This window comes from Enhydra lutris, unplaced genomic scaffold (assembly GCF_002288905.1).
Source record: "Enhydra lutris kenyoni isolate GAN:26980312 unplaced genomic scaffold, ASM228890v2 scaffoldscaffold39, whole genome shotgun sequence".
Classification (NCBI taxonomy): domain Eukaryota; kingdom Metazoa; phylum Chordata; class Mammalia; order Carnivora; family Mustelidae; genus Enhydra; species Enhydra lutris.
In genome coordinates this window covers 11972775-11999317 of record NW_019154123.1, presented here as the reverse complement: position 1 = coordinate 11999317, position 26543 = coordinate 11972775, and the positions used below count along the sequence as shown (strand labels likewise).

General features: G+C 42.1%; 1 protein-coding gene across 1 annotated transcript in view; it reads left to right on the top strand.

Moving 5' to 3' along the window:
* LOC111155004 (phospholipase C like 2) overlaps positions 1 to 26543 on the top strand; it is a 210105-nt gene that overhangs the window by 102490 nt on the left and 81072 nt on the right. The window contains 2 exon segments of the mRNA XM_022514996.1: positions 13792 to 16278; positions 18966 to 19169. Of these exon segments, the coding sequence (XP_022370704.1) occupies positions 13792 to 16278; positions 18966 to 19169 (2691 nt within the window).

Genomic DNA, 26543 nt, shown 5'->3' with positions numbered 1-26543 from the left:
GGGGGGGGGGGTGGAGGCAGGCTCCCTGCTGAGCAGAGAGCCCAATGCGGAGGCTCGATGCCAGGACCCTGAGATCACGACCCAAGCCGAAGGCAGAGGCTTAACCCACTGAGCCATCCAGGCGCCCCGACACTCTCAGAATTTAAAGCAGTGTTTAGAGGTATAGTATGTAAAGCAGCCTGATTCCTGGAATAAGTCAGCACTGTGCTTGGTAAGGGCTTTTGGTGATTGGTTTGCAGGTAGATTCGGAATTAGTCCTTGTTGTCCACTCCTAGGTAACTTTAATGAAATATAATACAATATAGTTAAATGTGGAATTTAAATTTACATTATGTAGTTGATACTCTGGTTTCTCTTCAGATTGCATAAATCTTTTGCCTTTTACATTATACAGTTGACTCTTGAGCAACACGGAGGTAGGGCCATTAAACACCTCCCCCCACCCCCCAGCAGCCCTGCACAGTCAGAAATCCTCATATAACTTGACTCCTCCCAAACTTCACTAATAGCCTACTCTTGACCTTACCAGTAATATAAACAGTCATATATTTTGTATGTTACATGTATTATATACTGTATTTTTACAATAAAGTAAGCTAGAGAAAAGAAAATGTTATTAAGAAGTCAAAAGAGGGAGAAATACATTTACAGTACTGTGCTGTAGAAAGATCCGTGTATAAGGGGACCTGCGCAGTTTAAACCCATGTTGTTCAAAGGTCAACTGTCATACCTTACCTTTGTAGAAAATCTAAGCATGCCTTAGAAGTGCCTGTATTTTGTCTTCCCACCAGTATCCTGAAACATGGGCGTGAAAAGCCTTTCTAGTTCCAACTCTCAAAACCCAAGTTTATGGGATGTACTTTTGTAGGATTGCCTGAGCTTCTTGATTTTATGTCCTATACAGAATGGGATAGAGATCCCTATTCACAGTGCGTTCTATGTTGTATTACTTAAAGCCTGAGCCAGGTTCGGGAAGCTATCTGTAGAGCGAGTGTCATACCAGCTGTGGGGCATGACCTGTGCGCTGGGGACCTGTGTTCTCTCCATTGCCAAGTCTCACAGCACCAAGGGCTGGAAATGTGACACGGGATGGCACTGAAGCAGTTCAGTTGCTTTGGTCAGTGGCCGCATAGACCGTCTGAGATGCATTAATGATGAGATCTTACTGGTTTTTAAAACTGCTTTTCATTTCAGTTTGATGAGCTAATTAATCTGGAAGGGACTTGTGGTTTTAAAAGGGTATACGACGATGAAGGAAAATGGCAGAACCAGACCTTCTACAATCCAAATTGGCACTGCTCTGTTTTGCAAATGCTCTCAGCTAATCGTGCAAGTCTTATGGATTCCTGCCATGTCGGCATTGGCATTTTTATTGATTGCTTAACCCAAGCGGGGCTTTTAATTAAAAAAAAAAAAAAAGTCTTACTGTGGGCATGACATAAAGTGTATGTATGTTTTTGCTGTAAATCAAGTAGATAGAAAGATGGTGAAGGTCTGTCTGTGCTACTTAGGCAGGTTTTGCATGAGAAAATCTTTTATTTGAACCTCTCTGAGGAGGAAAGCAGTGGATTTGGCTTTAATTTTAGGAATTGGCTTTAATTTCAAGAATTTTCAATAATTAAAAAGATTGGACTGTAACAAGGTGTACTATAACTTTTGAGATAATTCTAACTGTTTAAAAGTTATTTTAGAAGTGTGCAGGTTTCTATTTGGTGTTCAAAATAGTAATCTTTGAGTTCATTCATTCAGGGGGCATTGATAAACTGTATAACATTTAAACATTATCTATCCTTTAGCTCAGTTTTATCAGACTGTTAAGGCGGAAGCAAAATAAATAGCTCCATAAACGGGCTGGTGATTGTTAAAGTTGAAAAACAAATGAGGCTTTTTCCCTTTGTTGACCTTTTAAAACAGGTGGTGAGTCGTATTCACACTCATAGGAAAAATGCACATGATTATCAGTTCTGTACATATTTGTATTTTTTCTGTCTGCGGCATGGGAGTATGTGTTCCCAAGACTGGGAGGCCTTCTCAGAGGAGGTGCTGGCTCAGAGTCAGCCTCCTGGCCTGCCTTCCCCTTCTCCTGGTCCCAGGCCCCATGAGTGGCTTCAAACCTTATAGGCTCTTTCCTCTCTCATGCCTTTGCATTTGCTGTTCCCTCTGATTACCTTCCCTTCTTCTTCCTCTTTCATCAGGATCCAGCTCAAAAGCCACCGTCTGGGGGAAGCTAATGGCAGTCTTGTCTCTTGCTTTCCCAAAGGACTCTGCTCCTTCAGAGATGACATGTTTCCTTTCTCCTGCATCATTAATTTCCCTTCTTTACTGGGGTGAATCCCTTCAGCCTTGAATACTGCTGTATGGTCTCCAGTCTGACTAAACACTCTCTCTCCCTCCCTCTAACCCCCTTCTTCATGGAGTTAACCACACTTACGCTCTCGCTCCTCACTTTCCTTTCAGTCCCCAGCCCCCCAGACTAACCCTTAATCTTCCCCTCTAATTAGACATCACAACATCGCACACCATTTCATCAAGCCAGGATGACACTTGGCAGCTGCCTCAGACTCCTCCATTTCTCTCATGTGTGGCCTCCAGCCCATCGGCCAGTGTCATCAGCTCTGTCACTGATGTCGTGAAGCCATCCACTTCTCTCCATATCTGGAGATACGGAGAGAAGCAGATCCGTATCCGTACCTTCTCTCTGTATCTCTCCGTATCATGTCACCGCCATGGCTCCGGCTACCATGGTCCCATGTGTGGGATGCTGTAGTTGTCTCTCTGCTGTCTCCCTGCCTCGGCCCTTCCCCATCCTCATCCACTTGGTCTGTTTTAGAAGGGCAAATCAGACCACGGCACTCTCCTTCAAGGAGTTGCCCTTGGAATTAAATCCAGTGCCTTCCTGTAAAATTCTATCCGTTCTAGCCTCTGCCTCCCTGTGGTTTCTTCTCCTTCCAGTCTCACCAGCTACCTACATGTCTGCTACGTTTTTCTCCTTTGTGTGCTGGAGTACTCAACGTCGCTCGGGCCTCAGCATCTTTGCACTGGTCATTCCTTCTTCCTAGAAAGCAGAGTGGAACAAGTGGTAGAGGCCAGACTCACCAGAAGTTAGGGTGTTTGAGGGATCCATCCCGAGGCTGTCTGGATGAAGAGCAAGAAGCAAGGGAAGCCATGAAGCACCCACCATAGCTGGGACCAGGCCTGGGAGGTCCACGAAGAAGGCCTGCAGGGTTTTGATGGCCAAAGGCTGCCAGGCAGGGAACCGGTCTCCAAAGCCTGCTGAGCCACAGCACCTAGCTTGGGTTCATGGTTTAGCGCGGCGTTGGCCAGCTTGAGTATGCCAGGAAGAAAATACTAGAACTTCAGTTTCATTTTGTGAATGTTCTCCAACATACACAGTCTGTTAGTAGCTAGCACACGTATTTAATAAACACACACACACATCTCAGAGGTGTGCTCAGTAATAAGAGCACATGACCAGTGTACAAAAAGCACTTCATTAAAACAATAAATGCTTTAAAATTGTTGTGAGAACCTCCCAACACAGAAAAGCCCAAAAGCAGATGGTTTCACTGGTGAACTCTAGCAGACATTTGAGGAAGAATTAACATAACTCTTCCTTTGTGTTTCTGTGGTATTAGTGGTAATGTCTCCTCTTCCCTTTCTGATTTGATGTATTTGAGTCCTCTCTCTCTTTTTCATGGTAAGTCTAGCTACAGGTTTGTCTATTTTGTTCACCTTTAAAAAAAAAAAACAAAAAAAACTCCTGGTTTCACCGATCTTTCCCTTTTTCTTATTGGTCTCTCATTGATTTCTAGTCTGATCTTTGTTATTTCCTTCCTTCGAATAGCTTTTGGCTTAGGTTTGTTTTTTTCTAGTTCTTTGAGGTATAAACTTAGGTTATTTGAGATTTTTCTTATTTCTTGATGTAGGCATTTATTGCTATGACCTCTTTCTTAAACAGTTCTTATTGCATCCATGAGTTTTAATATGTTGTATTTCCATTTTCATTTGTCTCAAGGCTTTTTCATTTCTTCATTGACCTACTGGTGGTTCAGTAGCATTTTATTTTATCTCTATGTACTTGTGAATTTCCAGATTTCTTCACGTGATTGATTTCTAGTTTCAGACCATGGTGGTCAGAAAAGATGCTTGATTTCAGTCTTCTTAAATTTATTAAGATTTCTTTTATGACCTAACATATGATGTATTCTGAGAATGTTCCATCTGTGCTTGACAAGAATGTGGATCCTGTTGCCTTTGGATGGAATTTTCTGTATATATCTGCTAAATTCCTCTGGTCTACCATGTCAAAGGCCAGTGTCTCCTTATTGATTTTCTGTCTGGGTGATCTATCTGTTGATGTAAGTGGGGTATTAAAGTCCTCTATTATGACTGTATTGCTGTTTATTTCTCCACTCAGGTCTGTTAATATTTGCTTTATATATTTAGGTGCTCCTATGTCAGGTGCATAAATATTTACAAATGTCACATCCTTTTGTTGAGTTGACCCTCTGATCATTGAGATTACCAGTTTACCAGATTACCAGTTCATGGAAAGGGGCTACTGGCCAATACTGGCCAGCATTGGTCCTGCAAGGGGCTATGGACTATAAGAGCCCATTCCCTCAAAAAGTTCACTTTCTGCTTGAGAGATAAGGTGAACCCACATAAAACAATTAGAGAACTGAATAAGACTATAATTAAGTGTTAAATTATAGGGTAGAGACTTTAACTACTGTAAGAGTTTGGAGAAGAGACGGCATCGAGAGCACAGCCTTGTGAATGGTTTGGAACTTAAAAATATTTTGTAGAAAGTGAACTTTCCCTTTTATTTGATTCATTCTTTCCCCCCCCCCCCCCCCCCGGGCTAATTGTTCACCCACACTAATCTCATATGCAAATAAACCATTGGATTAAAAAAGGCCCCAGGAAGAAGTTTGTTTTGCCTATAAGACAAGATGGGAAATAATAAACAAGATGATTGCAGAGTAAATTATCTGTGAAGGAATTTTCCTTTTAAAGTTTAATTTTAAAATAATTGTGGAAATATAAAATTTCTGACTGAAAGAGCTACTGCCTCTTCCTTCCCTGTGTTGGGTGTGGTCCAAGACGACAACTCTGCAGGTCTGCCTGCTTACAGGTCTCTGTGAGGCTTTCCTGTTTGGTTTTTTAAAGATTTTATTTTGAAGTAATCTCTATATCTAATGTGAGGCTTGAACTCACAACTCCGAGATCAAGAGTTGTGTGCTGTACAAACTGAGCCAGCCAGGAGTCCCTGGAGCTTTCCTTCTGGGTCCTGACTAGCCCCACAGAGCCATCATTTCCGTCAGTGCCATGTAGTGATGGATTTAAAGGTAAAAAGTGAGGAAAATATCCTTCTATGGAAAGAAGGAAAATATCCTTCTATGCTATACCGAAATAATGAAGAACCAGCACAATGTAGGTGGAAAAATTGTGATTGAGAAGCTGTTCTTAGAATTGATCATATTGGAGGCTAAGATTATATACTATGTGATTCAACTTGCATGGCTTTTAAAATTCAGTATGATTTACCAAACAGTTATTAACAATTAAAGTTATGTAACCACATCTTGAAATAGCTCTGTAGTATAGGAAGTCAGCCGGCCTTATGATGTGCTGAATAAGGAATTATCATATACACAGTTGGGAAACACTGACAGTTTTCACACCAAAGTGGGCCACTTAAGTACCATTATTATAGATCATAAATTAAAATTCATTAGCATCAATATTTTCACTGGAATGTAAAGTAGCACTTGCATAGTTTATAGGATCTCAGTGCTCACCATTAAGTTTTTCATTACTGGAGAAAACTGATGAATTTTATTGCAGTTTTCATTGGACACAGATGTACATTATGGTTTTATAAATTTACTTTAAATAAATATTTCAGTGGTAGTGAAAGTGTTTGACCAAAAGAGTGTTGTCATAAAAGTATTGTATTCCATTATGGTCTCCTGATTTCATAATTAAAGATCCTATTTTTTTTTTTTTCAAGGCAGGTGTAACCCATCACATCGAGTCAGCTCGAAGCTTTAACCTGACGTTGAAAACTTCGTTTTATAGGACCTGGAAATGTGTTTTCTTTGCGCATAGTTATTTTGAACACTGTAGGAAATAATATGGGCGTATGAAGTAGAAGGGGTCATCTGAATAATTCTGGTCAGAAAGTGCTTTGAGTGAAGTTGTTTCAGTACTTTTTAGACAAAAATATTATGGGGATCATTGCTTCGTATTTTTTACATATGAATACCTACATGTGAGTTAAATTATAATTCTAACTAAATTGATGGGATTTAAAATTAACAAAAGAAAAATAAATAAAATTAACAAAAGACATTGAGAACTGATTTATTTATTTGTGCCCTATGAATGTGGACATACAACCTGCTGAAGAGGGCATCTGGCTCCTTTTGACAGTTTCCCAATATATCTTGGGCATCACATCCACTTGGTTGTGCTTAAAAGTCCCCCAGGAGCATTAACTGGTAGCCTCAGTGAAACCAGACCCAGAGGGGAACTGTGTTCATTCTGTTCCTTCTGGAATGGGACTAACTTCCAACAAATCCTCAGTGATTAGAGTACTACAGTTGCACATTTATAATCGTGTTCTTTTTATTATTCTTTCATGAAGAAATAATTTCAGCCTGAAATGTATTTATTGAACCGCACCTCACGCAGAGTGTACAAAACTTCAGGCAGCATTTAGAGCACTTTCCAGCTGTGAACTCATTTATTATTATAACAACCCTATGAAGTAGATACTATAAATAACACACGGGGGGCACAGGTATTTTTTTTTTTTTTAATTTATTTGACAGACAGAGATCACAAGTAGGAAGAGAGGCAGGCAGAGAGAGAGGGGATGAAGCAGGCTCCCTGCTGAGCAGAGAGCCCGATGCGGGGCTCGATCCCAGGACTCTGGGATCATGACCCGAGCCGAAGGCAGAGGCTTTAACCCACTGAGCCACCCAGGCGCCCCGCACAGGTATTTTTTTAAGTCTCTGTTTTACAGGTGGAAAGCTGAAGGACTAAAGACTATGTAATGCTAGCTTGCCTCTTGGGGCTCATAGTATTTCTGTGGGTGATTGCTAAATTAGAAAGTACACAAGCTATTGGATTATTTTGTTCCCCTTGGAATTAAGAAAACCTATTTTACAGCTATAAATAAGAACTCTTCCTATGACTGATTGGTTTTGCTGTTATTAGTGAAAATCTGTTCCTTATATCCATAAATTATGTGGTTTCCTTTTGTTTGCCTATCTCTCAGTTTGTCATCTCTCTTTTGGATAGCCTTAAAATTTCCTTGACAGTCCTATAAAACATACACCCTTTGCCTTTAACGTGTAAGGTTGACTTTCTTTTTTAGGAAATGATAATCTTTTTCTTTGCCTTTTGAAGTTTATGTTAATAAGGTGCATGACTCTAAACCTCTTCAAGGAGAGGGATGGGTTTGCCTATCACTTTCAGAATCCACTCAGTCTTTTGAGGCCTCTGAAACCCACCTGTGAGCCTTCAGAGACTGACCTCTAGGTTAGGGACACCTTTGTGGCAGCACAGGAAAATTTAGAAACTATAGTGCTTTAAAGGGGAATAACTTTTGAAAAGAATTCAGTACATTTGCAAGCCTGGTCAAGTAGATGCCCTGTGGCTAGACATAAGTGGATCCCCTATAATCCACTCCTGTTGTCATTGTTTTAAAGAGTGATTGTTTTGAGAGAGAGAGAGAGAGAACGAGAACAAGCAGGGGGAGGGGTGGAGGGAGAGAATCTTTTGAGCAGATTCCACGCTGGGCAAGGAGCCAGACACTGGGCTTGATCCCATAACCCATGAGATCATGACCTGAGCTGAAACCAAGAATCAGACGTTAACCAACTGAGCCCACCTAGGTGTCCCTGAATTGTTATTCTTATTTGTGTTCCTCTGTATATCTTTAAGGTTTTTCTTTTTGTATTTGTTTTTGAGCAGTTTGACTGTGAGATGTCTAAGGGGTGGTGTGTGTGTGTGTGTGTGTGTGTGTGTGTGTGTGTCCTATAATGTGGATTGAATGCTGGGCATCATGTTTCATAAAGACTGAAGTAAATAACACTTAATGCTCAGAAATGAACATGCCTCTTCATCTTCTGGGTCGTTAATGTTGGGGAAGTTGAGCCAGTCTAGTCAATAATTGCATGGGTTTTGTATTTTGAGGCGCCATTGTTACCTTTATTGTACCACTGACTTTAAATTCCTCCCCCAGTGGGCAACAATAGCCTTGTGTTTAGGGTGGGGACTAGAGTCCCAGAGGTTTACTTATTGTACCTGCTCTGCCCTCGGCTTTCATCCTCAGATGGCTGTGTGAGAAAGGAGTCTCTCTCCTTGTTCTTGCTCTACCTCCATGGTGCACGGCTTGCTCCTTGGTGCCAAGGGTTCTGGGAAAGTCAGGGGGAGTTCTTTGTCCTCCTGATCTAGTTTCAGTATTCGGCAGCCATACGCTCCTGTTCATCAGGATGGAACCTTGTAGGCACACCTGCCCTGCTCCCCTCAGCAGCCACACTCTGCCAGTGTCTGTGTGGAGTTGGGGCTGGAGACAGTCTTCTGCTCTCTCTTGGTGGTAATAGAGTTCTGCTTTTATTGGTGCAGGCTCCTGAATCCAAGAGGTTCTTCTACCCTTTGGGGCAGTAGATCTTTGCCTGGCTGTAGAGGTAGATGGATTTTGCTTCTACCCTGACCCCAGTGGTGCTGGAGAAAGAGGGCTTGCTGCCCTTCCCTCAGTGGCTTAAGGCTTTTGCTTCAATATGGGAGGGTAGTTGGGGAAAGAGGCAGAGTTTCAATCTGCCCCCCATGTCTGTGCCCTGCAGAGGGGCTCTCTCTCCTGTTCTCCCAGTTTTTTCAGGAGCACCCATGAAGCAGACCTACAAATGTGCGCAAACGCTGCGTGTGTCTGGGGCTCCCTGTTATTCTACACTGATATCCTAGCCCACACTTGGCCTGTATGATTTCCTGAAAATCTCAGCCGACTTCTTATGTGTGCGGCTTCCCTGGTGACCTCTCTCTCCCATGCCCTGTCAAATGTGAAGCAGTTTCTGGGTCTTGTCTGTCCTCGGAAGGGCCTGTCACTCTCTGGAATGCAGCTCCCTTGGTTGCTTTGTGACCACCGTTCTCTGATGGATAGAAGAAAACTTAGGATTTTATAGATAGTTTGGCTTTTTCTCATCCTGGTGGTAATGATATTCTCTCTTGGCTTTCCATATTCTGAGCTATCCTCCTGATGTTACCTGCTCACACACATGACTTTCAATTCTCCTGTGGGTTCCCAAGCCAAAAGCTGATCTGCGGGTTCACAGACTCCTTGCCAAAGTTGGGCCAGGGTGAGCTCTGGGAATGCAGTAGAGGGCATCCTGGGAGAGGGAGGCTGTGAAGAGAGGAGCCTGTGGGCCAAGCAGCTCTCTGTTATATGCAGTAAAGGGAATTCCACGTGAGCGGGAAGCAACATTTGGCCGTACCTAGCTTTTCTTCAAGTTATTTTATTCTTTTCAGTTCATCTGATTGTACAAAATGACCTTCAAAGTGACCGATTTTCCTCCAGATCCTTTTTTTTTTTTTTCCGTCTTTGCTCATCTTGGAGAGCACATCAAAGTTTTAACGATGAATGAGAAACCTTGCAAGGTAGCTCTGATGTGCCCAGCATGACTTCTTCCTTCAATTCAGCATTCTTGTTACTGAGCTTAAGAAAGGCCAGGCCTTGCTGTGCTCCTTTAAGGGGCCTCAAGTTGCTTCTGGGGGCCTCCTGTTTTCTTTTGTTAAGGATAGAAATTTCTTTAACCTGGTGTTTCTTAACTCTTTTTATTCCTAGGTCCCCTTCAGTTAACATAGAGATCTCAAGGTCTTTTTAAATGTTATTTCTAAACCAAATTAAATGACTTGACTCAAAACAAACCAGAAAGGCAAACAACTGCTTGGTTTTCATACTCCATCCCCTTCTTCCTTCTGATATGCCCCACCCCCAACCCCCTCTGGAATCCCCGCCTGTATCCAGAATTCAGCATTTCAGGGTTGTTGTGGACATGGGCTTTTCGAAAGCTGATTTTCCTTCAGACTGAACATTTGTTTCGTGTTTCTTCTCTTGGTGTTAATAAGTGCTGATAGAGTATCAGAAGTTTATATTCTCTTGTTTTTGCCACTGAGAAGCTTTAGATGGTGAGTGCTTAAAATGGAAGAACCAGCTTCGAAACATCACACTGTTTTTAGAAGCATTTTGAGGCATCTTTATCTCAGCAGAAACTTACATCTTTTCCTCTGGTTTTAGGTGATTAGTTCTTGTAAATTATATGAATTTTGTTTTCTCTAGATAAAAAGACTATATATGTAGCACTTTTCACTGTTAAATTCAAACTAAGTAACATTAGGAGCGAATGTAGGAAAGAGACTCCAGCCATGGTGTTGATCAGCTGCTGAGTTTATGCAAGTACAACAGACCCTTGAACGGCGAGGGTTTGAGCTGTACGGGTCACTTAGACATGGACTTTTTTTTTCCAATAAATACGGTGAAGTGCTGTAAATGTATTTTCTGTTCCCGACGATTTTCTTAAAAACATTTTCTGTAGCTTAGTTTATTGTAAGAATACAGCATGTAATACGTAACATGCCAAGTATGTGTTAATCAACTATGTGTTACCGGGAAGGCTACGGGTCAGTAGCAGGCTCTGAGTGGTTGAGTTTTGGAGAATCAGAAGTGATTAGCAGATTTTCAACTGTATGAGGGATGGGCACCCCTAACCCTCGAGTTGTTCAAGGGTGAGCTGTACTTGATCACGCCTGGGCTGAAAAGTGAAAGCCGAGTAGGTGTGGGATAAAGATTCTGGGAGTCAGGTCAACTGGGGACCTGGATCTCCTGCTATTTGAGCCTCATTTGTTCCTCCCTCCTACACAGGGGCTTCTGTCCTTCTCTTCTCTTCCTCTGGGCCGTGGGGGCTGGCCTGCCTTCACATCCACCTGCAGCTTCCAGCCAGTGGTTCAGGTCCATCCGGTGGTGAGAGCAAGCTCGCACATCCGTTCTCCTGTTTGGTCTCTAAGCAAGCACACTGTTGGTATTTGCTAATAGCTTCATCTGTTGGAGAGGAAGGAGGCCGTGTTGTGCTCTGGAGAGGACAGGATGGTTCTGGGTCACAGCAGACAAGGGGGAAGAGACAGGAAGGTCTCTTGTAATTATATCATTGCTGTCATTATATCAGCCTATGTCATTATATCAGCCTATGTTGGGTTGACCGTCATGTGCCTGTGTCTGCAATGAAGGATCAGAACTCACCAATCAAAACCTGGCTGGCTTGTGAAAAGCTGGGCAATGTTTTGAAAGCCTCAAGTGTAGTGGTTAAGCTCCTGTCTGTCCCACAGATGGGGGTGTGTGAGCACATAAGTATTTATTAGTGTGCTTTGTGATTTGGCTTTTTCTTCTTCTCAAAGAGAACTATGAATCTGAAATGTACCAATTGTAATACAATAGAAAGTAGTAGGTGAGTATTAATCAGTATGTTAAGATGGACAGAATGAAAGATTACGGTGCTGAGAAAATGCTATATGTATTTTTAATGGATAAATGGGTAAGCAACTTCATTTATCTTTGTGACTTCTTTTTACTAGTGGCACCTTAGAGATATAATTTATAACGATTATAACATTCCCTTACTTAATTAGTATGTTGTCTTTACTAAAGGTACATGTTTGTTTTTAAAGGTAAAGCAACCGTCGTTCTGAAAAATTGGAAATTTGTACATTTGTTTCAGGCCCTTATGCATGGCTGATTACAAATTTAATTTCATGCCAATTCACTTAAATAGATAGAACACAGGCTATGCTTTAGGGGTTTGGAAGAGCTATGATGCAATTCATCTTATGGATACAACTGCCACAGTTTTTATGTCTTTTGCACTTTATCGTTCTGAGGATTCAGTTGCAAAGAAATACTCTACCTTGTGGCTTTTATGTTGTATCTTGCATTTAAAAAGCCTCTGTGGTTCATTTTGAAACTTTAAGGGAAATGATAACCATATGATTTAAAGTTTAAGTTTAATTACCTCCTGCAAATTGCTTTTGGAAGTATAGGTAGTCAAAAAGTAAGAGTGGTTTTAAATTTTGGATGCAGAGACTGGCATAATCACTCTCTAAAATGTAGAGATTTTACTCAAAATAGATTCTCTCCAAAGCAGAAAAGTTAGAGTCGCCTTTGTCTAATATTCTTCATGCTCTTCTCTTCATTGCCACAAAAGTTATATAATCTCAACCTCCGCATCTACTCCCCCTGTGTGAATAGAATGACTTACTGGAAATTTATCAAAAATTTCACGTGAAATTTTTCACGTTTTAGGTGAAAATTGTGAAAGATGCTTTGAGGTCATTTGAGCATTTAAAAAAAAGGTAATAAAGGTGTCTGTACAGGGAAGGAACTTCAATACACACATAACTATGGCATCAGCCTCTTAAGGCAGGCACCTGTGACACCGAGCAGGGAAGTTGAGGGCTGTGCCCTTGGAGACGAAGACTTCTTCAGAAATAGATGCTGCTGAGAGTGTTTTCCTTGATGGCGTTCACAACCCGGTGATGCTGCACATACTTAGGTGACATTGTTCTGAGCTCTAGCCCTGTGTGTGGCAGCAGGCTTTAATAAATCCAGCTCTAGGGTGTCAGAAGCACCCTCAGCTGTCCTCCCACCCAGACTCAGTACAACTGCAGCCGCAGAACTGTACGTGTGCGAAGTCTTGAGAACCATGACTAATCAGAGACACTTAAGAGCCAGCAATTTTGGCTGGAATTTCAGTGTCTACTCATTTAACACACAGTTTAGTGGTCAGTATTTAGCTGTTTCTGGACTTTTGGCGTTTCCAGAAATAGCCCAGATATCTTAGTGAGTCCAAGTGGTCAGGAAGTGGTTTTCAAACTTCAGTGAGCCTCCCCTTCACCTAGAGTGTTGCTTACAGTGCGAATTCCTGAGCACTACCCCCGAGAGATCTGATCCTATGAGCCTAGGAAACTGCATTTTAATCAGGTAAGCCAGGTGGTTCTGAGGCAAATGGACAGGCCTTTGAGGAACACTAGTGTGGGAGATGCATTCAGATGCAGAGTCTGCTTCATGGGTGTATGACCTGTGGGGTTGGGCAGGCCCCACACTCAGTAAGGCCCTGTACTTGAATCAATACTCTTCTGTCACCTTAAAATTCTTAACAATTGTTTTCTTTTTCTTTCTTTCTTTCTTTCTTTTTTTTTTTTTTTTTTTTGAGAGAGAGAGAGACTGGGGAGGGGCAGAGGGAGAGAAGAGAGAATCTTAAGCAGGCTCTGCACACTCAGTGCAGAGCCTAATGGGGGCTTGCCCTCATGGTCCTTGAGATCATGACCTGAGCTGAAATCAAGAGTCAGATGCTTAACTGACTGAGCCACCAAGAGCCCCTAAAATGCTTAACAATTTTTGAATAAGGAGTCCTGTGTTTTCATTTTTCCCTGAGCACTGCAAATTAAGCAGTCCATTCTCTGTACACGATTTTATTTTGTATTACTGAAATTGTGTTTCTTGACACCCATGGCCTTGCAATTATTCAATAATGATTTTTTTACCTGTTTATATTAGACTGCAAACTCCAGGCTGCTTCTAAGCTCTAGAAGTGATTGTCATTTATCATAGATCATTCAATAGGAGATCCTCACAGTAGGATTTTTTTGAAGAAATTAATTTTTATTCCTAGTCTTGAACACAGAAACCCATGTTTATGTTATTCTTTTACACTTTTCTTTTTCCTCTCCCAGGATGGTACAAAACAGAAAAGAGAACGGAAGAAGACTGTCTCGTTTAGTAGCATGCCGACAGAGAAGAAGATCAGCAGTGCAAGCGATTGCATCAATTCAATGGTCGAGGGTTCCGAACTCAAAAAGGTCCGCTCCAACTCCAGGATTTACCATAGGTACTTTTTACTGGATGCTGACATGCAGAGCCTGAGGTGGGAACCATCTAAGAAGGATTCTGAGAAAGCCAAGATTGATATCAAATCCATCAAGGAAGTGAGAACAGGAAAAAATACAGACATATTCCGCAGCAATGGCATTTCTGACCAGATATCTGAAGATTGTGCATTTTCAGTCATATATGGAGAGAACTATGAGTCACTTGATTTGGTTGCCAACACTGCAGATGTTGCGAACATCTGGGTTACGGGACTGCGGTACCTAATTTCTTATGGAAAACATACACTTGATATGTTAGAAAGTAGCCAAGACAACATGAGGACTTCTTGGGTTTCACAAATGTTTAGTGAAATTGATGTAGATAACCTTGGACATATAACTCTGTGTAATGCTGTGCAGTGTATCAGAGACCTCAATCCCGGTTTAAAAACTAGCAAAATTGAGCTTAAGTTCAAAGAATTGCACAAATCCAAGGACAAAGCTGGTACTGAAGTCACAAAGGAAGAATTTGTTGAGGTTTTCCATGAGCTTTGTACCAGACCCGAAATTTATTTCCTTTTAGTTCAGTTTTCGAGCAATAAAGAATTTCTTGATACCAAGGACCTTATGATGTTTCTTGAGGCAGAGCAGGGTGTGGCACATATAAATGAGGAAATAAGCCTTGAAATTATTAGCAAATATGAGCCATCCAAAGAAGGTCAGGAAAAGGGCTGGCTTTCCATAGATGGGTTCACTAAGTACCTTATGTCCCCTGATTGTTATATATTTGATCCGGAACATAAGAAGGTCTGTCAAGATATGAAGCAACCTTTGTCTCATTACTTTATAAACTCATCTCATAATACATACTTAATAGAGGATCAGTTCCGAGGTCCCTCTGACATCACGGGATACATCCGAGCTCTTAAAATGGGTTGCCGGAGTGTTGAACTGGATGTGTGGGATGGGCCAGATAATGAACCTGTAATTTACACGGGCCACACCATGACCTCTCAGATAGTCTTCCGCAGTGTCATTGATATTATTAACAAGTATGCATTCTTTGCTTCAGAGTACCCTCTTATCTTGTGTTTAGAAAATCACTGTTCTATTAAACAGCAGAAGGTAATGGTTCAGCACATGAAGAAGATTTTAGGGGACAAACTCTATACAACATCGCCCAATGTGGAGGAATCTTACCTACCATCCCCAGATGTCCTGAAAGGGAGGATTCTAATTAAAGCAAAGAAGCTGTCCTCAAACTGCTCTGGTGTTGAAGGGGATGTTACCGACGAAGATGAAGGGGCAGAAATGTCTCAGAGGATGGGCAAAGAGAACGTGGAGCAGCCCAACAACGTGCCTGTGAAGCGATTTCAGCTCTGTAAAGAACTGTCTGAGCTGGTGAGCATCTGTAAGTCCGTTCAGTTCAAAGAATTTCAGGTATCATTTCAGGTTCAGAAGTACTGGGAGGTCTGTTCGTTTAATGAAGTGCTTGCCAGCAAATACGCCAATGAAAACCCCGGGGACTTTGTGAATTACAACAAACGTTTTCTCGCCAGGGTTTTCCCCAGCCCAATGAGAATTGACTCCAGTAATATGAACCCTCAAGATTTTTGGAAGTGTGGCTGTCAGATCGTAGCCATGAACTTTCAGACCCCAGGCCTGATGATGGACCTGAATATTGGCTGGTTTCGGCAGAACGGAAACTGCGGCTATGTCCTCCGGCCGGCCATCATGAGGGAAGAGGTTTCTTTCTTCAGTGCCAACACGAAGGACTCCGTGCCAGGAGTCTCACCGCAGCTTCTTCACATTAAAATCATCAGCGGGCAGAACTTTCCCAAACCCAAAGGATCAGGTGCCAAAGGGGATGTGGTGGATCCTTACGTCTATGTGGAGATTCACGGAATCCCTGCTGACTGTGCAGAACAAAGGACAAAAACCGTGCACCAGAATGGAGATGCTCCCATTTTTGATGAAAGCTTTGAATTTCAGATCAACCTACCTGAACTGGCCATGGTGCGCTTTGTAGTACTGGATGATGACTACATTGGGGATGAGTTCATTGGCCAGTACACAATTCCCTTTGAATGTTTACAGACAGGCTACCGCCACGTCCCCCTACAGTCGTTGACTGGAGAGGTCCTTGCACACGCCTCTTTGTTTGTCCACGTGGCTATTACTAACCGAAGAGGAGGAGGGAAACCTCATAAAAGGGGTCTTTCTGTGAGAAAAGGGAAGAAATCCAGGGAATATGCATCTTTAAGAACACTGTGGATTAAAACTGTGGATGAGGTGTTCAAGAATGCCCAGCCCCCTATCCGGGATGCCACAGATCTGAGAGAGAACATGCAGGTATGCTCTTGGGTTTAAGTATTTCCTTAACAGCTTTTCTTCACAGTGCCCCTCTGTACCATCCATGAATACTTTGAGGGCTTTGGGGTTTACAACAGTATGTTTCATTTTCAGTAATTTGTAAATTCCTATTTGTTATTAGAACATTTACCAGTAGTCTCATCTTTTTTTATCATTTGCATTTCTAGAACTGCAGTTGGTATCGAAAATACTGATAATGCATTAGAATAAACCAGTTTTGTTGCTGTCTCACATAACCACATCCTAGTCCTTGTCTGCTTCACAGATCTCCATTGTTTTCTAAGAGTGTACGTGGGAATCTCTGGTTTTCCAGAATATCCTTTAGCTGGAACACACTTTGATGACCTACCAAATTAAAAGGCCCATGTTCCAACCCTTTCTTCTGGAGCTGTATTGCTAGGAAAATAGCAAACACTTAAGTGATCTGATGTGTGTGTGTTTTGAGCTGCCTCTTGTTTTTGGAGGACGGTTGTTCAAGTGTTTAAGTAAAAGACGTGTGGCGTCTGTATTTATTAGAAGTCTAAGATAATAATTACCTCTAAACTGTGTAATGGCTAAAAGCAGTCAGGAATTAATTAAGGATCGTCTGCATGTCCAGCAGTGTGCCAGGGCCTGCCTCACACAGCTTCTGGCCCTTTCCCACCCCAGCGTGTGAGAGTGCCTGCCACTCTGTGGTAAATGCTCTGTGTGTGTTTATTAGAACATATATATTAAATATATTAGCTGGTTATATAACTATAAATAACTACTACAAGAAGAATGCCACCAGCAAGTAAAATCTGACTCAGAATATTCAGTAGATTTCAACCCTGCACAGATCTTATAGGTGCATCATTCATAAAAAGATCTTGCCACAATAGAGGAATTTTATTCTCTTCCTCTCCAAGTCAAACCTTTAACAGAGACCTGAAGCGCTCTTCCCTGTTTCTGAGAGCAAGAATAGCTTGGGAAACCCTTAGCGCAGAGCAAGGCACACTGTTGTCACCTGCCCTAGGGCTGTGCGTGCCCCAGCACTCCCACGGGGATCCTCTGGAGCTCTGGCATCCTGTGTCCAGAGTCCTGTGTCTGCGCCACGCCCGGCAGAGTCGGTGGCAGGGTTAATGGGCACCTGTCTACAGAGAGTCCGGGCTCTGAGGACACAGCCATGAACAAGCAGTGCCTTCAGCTGCAAACAGGCAGCAGGGAGGGAAATGGACCGTGAGCAGGTGAACGAGCAAATAGGACAGTTGCAGACACTAGCAAGAGCTATGAAGACGATAAAACAGGGAGGTGTGATGGAGTGATTGGGAGACCCCACAGCCATGGTTTAGTGTCACAAGCAGTCACTATCCAAGAGATTTTGAGTGAAATGTCCTTAAAAGTCCACGTTTCAAGAGATATTAAAGAAAATGTTTGAGAAAACCAAAGTGCTGCTCATTTCTTAGAATGGGGTATCTGAGAACAGAAGACACGGGACTTGGAAGGCCTGGATTCTTCTCCTCTGGCCACCATGCTCAGCCCAGATCAGGACCCAAGTGCACCTGGAATAACTCACATTTTGGTTAGAATTTACCGGTTGTTAAAGCACAGAAATTAAAAGCATAAACCTCAGCATCAAAAGATTCCAGGTAAAATTTTGACTCCCTCCCTCACCAGCTGAGTGACCTTAGGGAAACAACAGAGAGAGGTCAAAGCTGAGACTCTGCTTCTCACCCACAGCACAGCTTGTTGGGAGTATTAAGTGAGGGAATGGGTACTAGGTAGTCCTACTGGCTTAGCACTTGGTAAGTGCTCTAAGAATGCCAACCACGACATTTGACAGTGTCAAGGGGTTTTCTTTACCAGAGGTTTTAATGGCATAGCTCTGGTGGTGAGAAAAGAGAGAAGGGATGGTGGGGGAGAAACGTTGCAATCAATGGACATGCTAATAGGGGAGGGTCTCCTACTGGGCAGACCTCTCCGGTAAATTGCTTTGTCCTTAAAATTCCTTTAGATTTTCTGTAGTTTGCTGGCAATCCTCGGCATTCCTTGGCTGGTAGATCTCTGTCTTCACATGACTTCCAAAGCTAAGAGAGATAGAGCAGTCCGTCTCTCATGCCCTCAGAGGAACAAACCATATCAAAACCTTGATCTTGGACTTTTTGCCCCCATAACTAAAAAAAAAAGTTTGTTGTTTAAACCAAAAAAAAAAAAAAAAAAAAAATTCCTTTCTATTTGGAACCAGTGTAAATGGGTGAAAGACACTCAAGTTTCTTCCTTGCAAATATTCCTTTCCTTTTTGGATGGCTGGCATATTAGATGCTTACTTTAAACCTGATTTGATTTTTTTTTTCCTTTACCTTTTTTGAACATAGAAGTCATTCTTTTTGTTTGCTCATGATTGCATATCAGCCTTAGCACCACCGTGAACTTTGATCTGAAAAGAGGTTTTATCCTTCAGATGAATTTAACTTACATCTTCTGTACTTTTGGATTGAAAATGTCTGTAACTGTATTTACTGTATTTACTTTGGAAAATAGCCACTTTTCTTTGGCATGGAATAATCATTGATTAATTCTGTTATGACATTGCTAATAATGGTTGTACCAGGCAGTTCAAGTATAATCAAGTCTATCAAGTAGAATATCCATGAGAAATTAAAACCTCCAGTTAATAAGTAAGCGCCTCCTTTCTTTCCACTGAACAGAATGCTGTGGTGTCATTCAAGGAGCTGTGCGGCCTCTCGTCTGTGGCCAATCTCATGCAGTGCATGTTGGCGGTGTCTCCCCGCTTCCTGGGACCCGACAACACGCCGCTGGTGGTCCTGAATCTGAGCGAGCAGTACCCCACAATGGAGTTGCAGGGAATTGTGCCTGAGGTTCTAAAGAAGATTGTAACAACTTATGACATGGTGAGTTATTCTTTGTATTTTTATGGAGCCTGGGTGAGACAGAGATCTTAAGACAAAACACCAGACATACTCAGGCACTCTTGCTAGGGTGAGCTTTCCCATTTCATGCTTCATTTATCTATGTTGGAAAAATGATTCCTCTGACCTTGCTGCATTTGAAAGAGCTCAGTATTTTATTGGTGTTGTTTTAGAGAGCAGGGTTCAGAAATACTTGCCTCCGTCAGTTTAAATAGTGGTTTGCTTTTCAAGAACATATCCGAATTGATTTCTAAAGCATGTGCTATTTCCTACACATACATGGCGAAGAAATTTTTTATCTTTCTCTGCATCCAGCCCTTGATTTGCTCATTTTTATTTTGTTTTCATTGTTCAGGCTGGTAGAACTGAGAAATTTAATTATTTTCTAAAATAAATTTTAAGCACCATTAGGGGCAATTGCTTCCCTCTCGTGATTATAATGTGTGATGCTTTCCTTCCTTACAGCAACTGCTGTGAGATACCTGTAATTCGTAATCAACTTAACATTAATGAGGTATCCTCAGGATACCTAGAATATTACATTTTTGTGCTTACATATATCGCATTTTCATTAATCCTATCCTGGTCTTATTGTACTTTTTGACGTATCGTAGCTCTGAGGGAGAATTAGTGGGCGAAGAGCACTGTTTCGACCCCAGGATGTTGTGGAGGCCGTCAGCACTCGGGAGTGCTGATGGTTGCTCTCCAGCCTGCAAGGTTAAGGGTGTGGGATGCTCCTCTCCCAAATGGGCCAGGCTGGCAGCCTGTGCTCCCCAGGGTGCTTAGCACTGGAAGGCCGCCTCTACCACCTCTTCTACACAAAATGCATGGGCTATGACCACAAAACACTAGGCCTCGAGTGATGTAGCTGCTGTGGTTAAAGACAAAATGGGAGTGGCATCATAAGACTTAACAGAAATATTTTTGACCGTTCTAGAACTGGATCTGAAAGCTTTATTTCAGAGGGGTTTATACAATTCAAAAGAAAGACAAAAACAGATTAGGCCAGCATTTCCCACAGTGTGTTCAGAGGAACCTTGGCTGCTTAGGGGATTAGTAAATGTCACATGGGAGAAGGGGCTCCTTGGTAAAGCAATTTGGGGAAATACTGGTTTGAATAAAACTAATCATATGTCTTTACTGCGGGATATCTTAGGGCTTTTGCTGACACTCTGAATTCCCAAGGGGGCGATACACAGAGAATGCCCTGTTTCACAAGCTGACTGGACCAAGGGGTACTGTTTCCAAAAACGGAAGTTCTAAATACCTTTGTTCTTGGTCTTCTTCACTTTCTGATCTTATTAGCTCAAGTGTTCAGGCAAATAAGATCTGGAAGTACGAGTCAGTAGAATGCAGTATTTTAAACAGCATATCCGTTCATTACCTACCTTTTTCCTAGATTCCTGCACAGTAGCCACACATTTTAGCAGATATGTATTAGTCCCCTACTATTTCTAGCTTAGAATTCATGGTAATGTGAGCGATCTAATGACCAAACAGTGGGCTCTGCAGGCACACTGCAGAGAGTGGCAGTCAACCTGAAGAAAGAGGGAAGGCCGGGGCAAGTTCGTCTAAACACTGGGGAGAGAGCTGTGCTGGGTGCTTCGGGGGCTGCAAGAATGAACTTGAGTTGCCCCTGTCCTCAGGGAGCCATCCAGTCCACTGGAAGGTAAGGGAGGCAGCTGGGGAGCAAAGCACGGGACACTTATGCTGTGCTCCTTTGCAGCAAAAAGTGTAAGGGTAGGAAAACAGGTAAAAAACGGGAAAGTTTGGAGAACTCTTTCACTCTGTGGCTGAGGCCACCTCGTTAGTTCCCACCTCCTCATGTTTTATGAGAAGAAGCCAGAAGAGGTAGCTGATGCATGTAAATGCTTCTTAAGCTTAAGCCACATATGAAATCGTTAGACATCTTGTAGACCTCTTTTGTTCACCAGAATCTAGCACGACTTAGACCCTTAGGGCTTCACAGATCTCTGTGGCAATCCCACAGTGACATTTCTTCATGGTAACCTTTTTACCAGGAACTTTCCGAGAGTGGGGTGATGGCACCCCACGTGGGTGATAACAGGGGCGACTGGACAAGGGTGAGGACCCAGGACCTAGACCAGCAGCTGAGTGCTGACCATGGAGGTTCTCAGGGTTCATGGCAAAGAGGCTTCTGGATGCCAGGACCTCCCAGTGCCCACCACAGGATCCGGCACAGGAATCCCTCAGAGCTCCTAGCTCCCTGCCCCTTCTTCTCCTGGACTCCTGAATGATAACTCTTAACCACAAAACTCTTATTTGCACATAACTGGATAGTTGTATTGCTGCAGAAACGCTCAGACAGAATGTTTTAGCGTGTTCAAATTTTTTAAACTGTGAAATTTACTCTTACATAATGTTTAATGGACATAGCTGTGCTGCATTACACCCCTAGCTCTATTGATTTGTTCTATTTTAACTCCATCTGAAAAAGTAAGCCATAAAATATTTCAAATTAAATTCAAATTATTAGAATTTTAATAAAATAATATTCTATAGCAATAACTCTTGTAATACTTGTATTTTATATTTCTTTTTTAAAGTGATTTCATGGTTTCTTACCTTGTGACAATTAATTTATTAAAGCTAGCTAAAGGAGTGTGGATGGGAAGTATGCTAATGTGCTGAACAGTCCGGAACCTTAAATATAGCTCTTTAATTTTGTAATGTTATGTTGAGCTTTATCCAAAATTAACCTTGGAAATAAGATCTTATTTCATTTTGTTGACTTCCCATTTATAATACGAAGGCTGCAAGTGAGAAGTAAGAGTAGTATGAGGAACCCCCTCCAGGACTCCTGTGTCGTTGCCCATCTGCACTGCTGAAGCTCGCCCTCTGGGGAGGCCAGGGCCCTGCATGCCCATGTCTCCTAAGAGTGTACGGTTATATATTTATGCTGTCACAATTGTGATTACTTCTCAGTGTCTAAACTCTTGTTAATAAGCTAACATATAAAAAATGTGCCATTTCTTTGGGAAAAAGGAGAATGCAGAGAAGGAATTGATCACGCAAATACGAACAACCTGTAAACCATTCTGGAGGCTAGGAAAGAATGCCCATGTCTAGGGTAGCCACATATCCTGGTCTTCCTGTTGACAACACCTCTTGCCCCAGAGTAATTATTAATAGTTCCCCCTTTAACTCTTAGAAGTGTCTCTATCGAGGGCGCCTGGGTGGCTTATTCGGTTAAGTGTCTGCCTTCAGCTCAGGTCATGATCCGGGAGTTCTGTAATTGATCCCTGCACTGGGCTCCCTGCTCAGTGGGGAGTCTGCTTCTCCCTCTTCCTTTGCTCCTCCCCCTGTTTGTGCTTGCTTTCTCTCTCTCTCTCTTTCTCAAATAAATAAATAAATCTTTAAAAAAAAAAAAAAGTGACCCTATTTAGATAATTAGTTGTATGGTTACCCTATCCATGGCCCCTAGATTGTCCTAATGGCCCTTGTGATTACCATCAACAAATGGATCTTTTAAATTGTCCAAACTGTGGTTTTGCACTATGTGTGGTCCCTCCTTGGGTCCTAGAAGTGGTGAGGTTTAACCCTGGGTCAAAGTCATGCAGGTGTCAAAGCCATGCAGGAGTAGAGGAAGAAGAGAAGTACAGACACCTTCTTAGGCTAGGCAGATTGGGGTGGGGGGTATTGAAGACAAGGACTGGACTGGTATGGAGAGTGGGAATGGCCATGTGTTGTCAGACAAATAAGACTTTTCTCCCCTTGAGGTGTTTACAGTTGAATAAAGGAGATAAAGTGTATCCGTAGATAGTAAGATGATACATAACAGATATTTTAAAGTGTGTAAACGAGGGACACCTGGGTGGCTCAGTGGGTTAAAGCCTCTGCCTTCAGCTCAGGTCATGATCTCAGGGTCCTGGGATCAAGCCCCATATCGGGCTCTCTGCTCACCGGGGAGCCTGCTTCCCTCTCTCTCTGCCTGCCTCTCTGCCTACTTGTGATCTCTCTCTCTCTCTCTGTGTCAAATAAATAAATAAATAAATAAATAATCTTTTTAAAAAATGAAAAATAAAATGTGTAAACGAACCATTTGGATGTTATAGACAAGAATGGTCAGTTTCAGGTTTAGGTATTAGGAAGCTTCAGGGAAATATTGGCCTTTGAGCTAGACCTTTAAGAATGAGTCATATTTGAATAGGTAGAGGTGATAAGGAGGAGGCTGTTGAAAGCTGAGTTCACAGAGTGAAATGTGCTTGGAAATGTGGAAGCACATATTCTGGGAGATTCACCTGAGGCCCATGGTCGTTCCTGCACATCTTGGAACAGTATGCGTATACACTGCATGTTTCCTCAGGGATTATGCAGTGTTGGAGACTGAGAGTGAGAGAGAGCCCGAAGACCGCATGTTGAGTGCTTTTATTTTGCTCCTGATCCAAAGAAAACCACGGAAACCCTGTGGCACATCAAATTAGTGGTAGAACTAGGCTTAGGAGTCTTTGTCCCATGTTTTTTTCTGCAATCCAGGTCAGGAAAATTACGATGTGTGGTGTATAGATGAGTGATCAATATACAGATAAAGCCCAGATATCTTCAATAATAATAATCTAAAGTTGTTCATGTGGGGTTCTCCAAGTAAGAGGTAACTTGTTTCTGATTCCTGTTCCTTATGACGATGAAAAAGAATTCATTTTTCATACTTTGGTATAGATTAAAAGACAGATTTGATGAGCTTAAACTGAGGAAGCCTATTTCAAAAGCTAGATCAGATTCCACTCAAAGAAATCTGGTTATAAGTAGCTGAACATATCTTTTATATTATTACTTCAGAAAACAAAACATTTAAATATTTTATGTAAAATTTATGTAAATGAACTTGAGTACATTTGCTGTTCACAATCAAATATCAAAATTGAGCTAGAATGTTCTCATGTAATTAAAAGCTGGTAGGAGAAAATAAGGATTACGTAACCTGAGTTTATGTTACAGTGAACAACAGTACTCTTTACAATACACGGTGCTGTTAAGAGCACATCTGCACTGGCAGGTCAGTGTAACCCGTCCTCGCCCATCAGTATCAGTGATCTAATTCAGCATCGTTTTAAATGAAAGTGATTTTTACCATACTTTTAGTATTGATGAAAGTAATAATTCAGCTTTCTAGCTATCTTTATTAGTGTCCTATTTCAGACTTAAAATTTCTAAATTTTTGTGAGATCTGTAATAAACTATAGAGACCAAGGATTCAACATCCTTCCTCTTTAGAGAGAAAACTTGGAAATGTTGCATAAAAAGAAAGTTCTCCTTAAGAATTTTTTTCATGGGGCTTTGAGGACAGTCTTCAGAGTGAAATGAGCCAGACATGAAAAGATAAGTACTACATGATTCCACTTACGTGAGGGATCTAAAATAGCCAAATTCATACAATCCGAGACTGGAGTGGTAGTTACCAGGGGCCTGGAGGATGGATGAATGGAGTTATTAATCAATAGGCATAGCTCTGGTTAAGTATGACAGGTAAGCTCCAGAGCCCCCACCGGCCAACATCGTGCCAGTAGTCAACAGAAATGGATTGTACACCTAAAATTGGTTAAGAGGATGGCTCTTCCGTGAAGGGGCTTTTCATGCAGCTCTTTTAAGAAAAAAAGTTTCTCCTTGATTTTGTTAGGATTTTCTGTAACACGGAATAGGCTTCAGTCACCGTAATGAACTTGAAAGTGGAGTTTTAGGGAATGAAAGGAGAGAAGAAACAGTAAAGAAAATGATGCCCGATTCTGTTCCAGGCAATAGGGCTGTTCCTGCGCACAGCGGTGGACGCACAGGCAGCCCCATCTGTTCAAAGATTACACGGGACTTCATTCCTACCATTGCAGTGCCTTTGTATCTACTTTCTGTTGAAAATCAGTTTGTTTTGATCTTTTTACAGCTTCACAAAAATCTTGGTTTTAATTGCTTTCACATCTAATTAAGAAAGCGTACTCTGGGGAATCCCCTTATCCAGTAGAGAATAATATTTTTTCAGTGTTTAAAGGGAGGAAACTGATGCTTTGCCTGGGAGGATATTATTTGCTCTCTGAGTGTTTTTATATAAATTACTGAATAGTCCCTTCTAACACATTACTTGCAATATTTCTTTAAAACAAGTTTCTTTCAATGAAATATGTGAAATGAAGGTCTTCTTTCTTATACAGACATGCTGGTGGTTGGCATGCAACGTCAGGAGCACTCTGCTTTATCTTACGGGTGTGATTTCATTTTGTCTTGCCACTGCCTAATGCGGTGAAGAGATAAATCACACGTCATAATTAATGGAGTTGGCCCATCTGGACCAAGCCAGAGATGATCTGTAATAAGGCTGCTATTGATCCCCATCTCTTTTGTGGCTCCTTTTATCACTTTACTGCCTCAGAACTTGACATTAAAAGCTTCTTTTTAATTGGAGGTGTCAACCTTCCCAACTTTTGTAGTCAGAGAAAGAAGGCTGGATAGATTACTATGCTTTAGGATAAGACTGAGCTTAGGGGTGTGTTTGTGTGTGTGTGTGTGTGTGTCTGTGTGTATGTCTGTGTCTGTGTGTATCTCTGTGTGCGTAGAAAGGTGGCTATCCCGCAGAGGGAGGATCAGAAACCCAAAGGCTGTCGTCTAATTCAGTGACAGGGGAGGTCAAGCCAGTGATGTGTCCAAACGCAATTTCCCTGGAGCCATTCAAACCACACAGCTGAGCCACTCCAAAACCGTTCAAGCTGCCGCGCTGCTGGGAGGGGGAGGAAACGTTAAAGATTACAGCGTGATGACAGCGTCACATGTGGGATTAGATCAGATGCAGCAGGCTGCCACTCGGTAATCGGATACAGGGAGACTCGGAAACGTTTGGAAGATAGTGCTCAGGATGTGCACGCGCTGGTGATGGTAGATCTTACTTCTGATCTGTTTTCTAGTTTTATATGTCTCCTCAGAAACCAAGGAGCTCATACTCAGAAGTTCTCTCTCTCTCTGTCTCTCTCTCTCACACGCGCACCCCCCAGACACTAAAGCAATGAGCAGTTGGGGAAAGAATAGCATTTGAAGGACTGACCATTCCCTTGAGACTTCACCCTACAGCAGTTTTTATCAACTAAATTGGATACCTAGCTCCAGACTCTCTGGGAGGACAGACATGAAAACCGTAATGGAGTTCAACATGTTGTCAGGCAGTGTCTTCAGGCAAGAAGTGATAAATGGCATTAAGCAAGCCCCTGTATCATTTGACATACCTACAGTCTGACTTAAAATTTCTGCATAAGCTAGGAAACAGTGATACGGCTGGTGCTGTCCAACCATACTGGTAAATGAGAAACGGGAGCCTGTTCTTGGCCTCTTTTCAGATCTCGGGTAGATATCACTCGA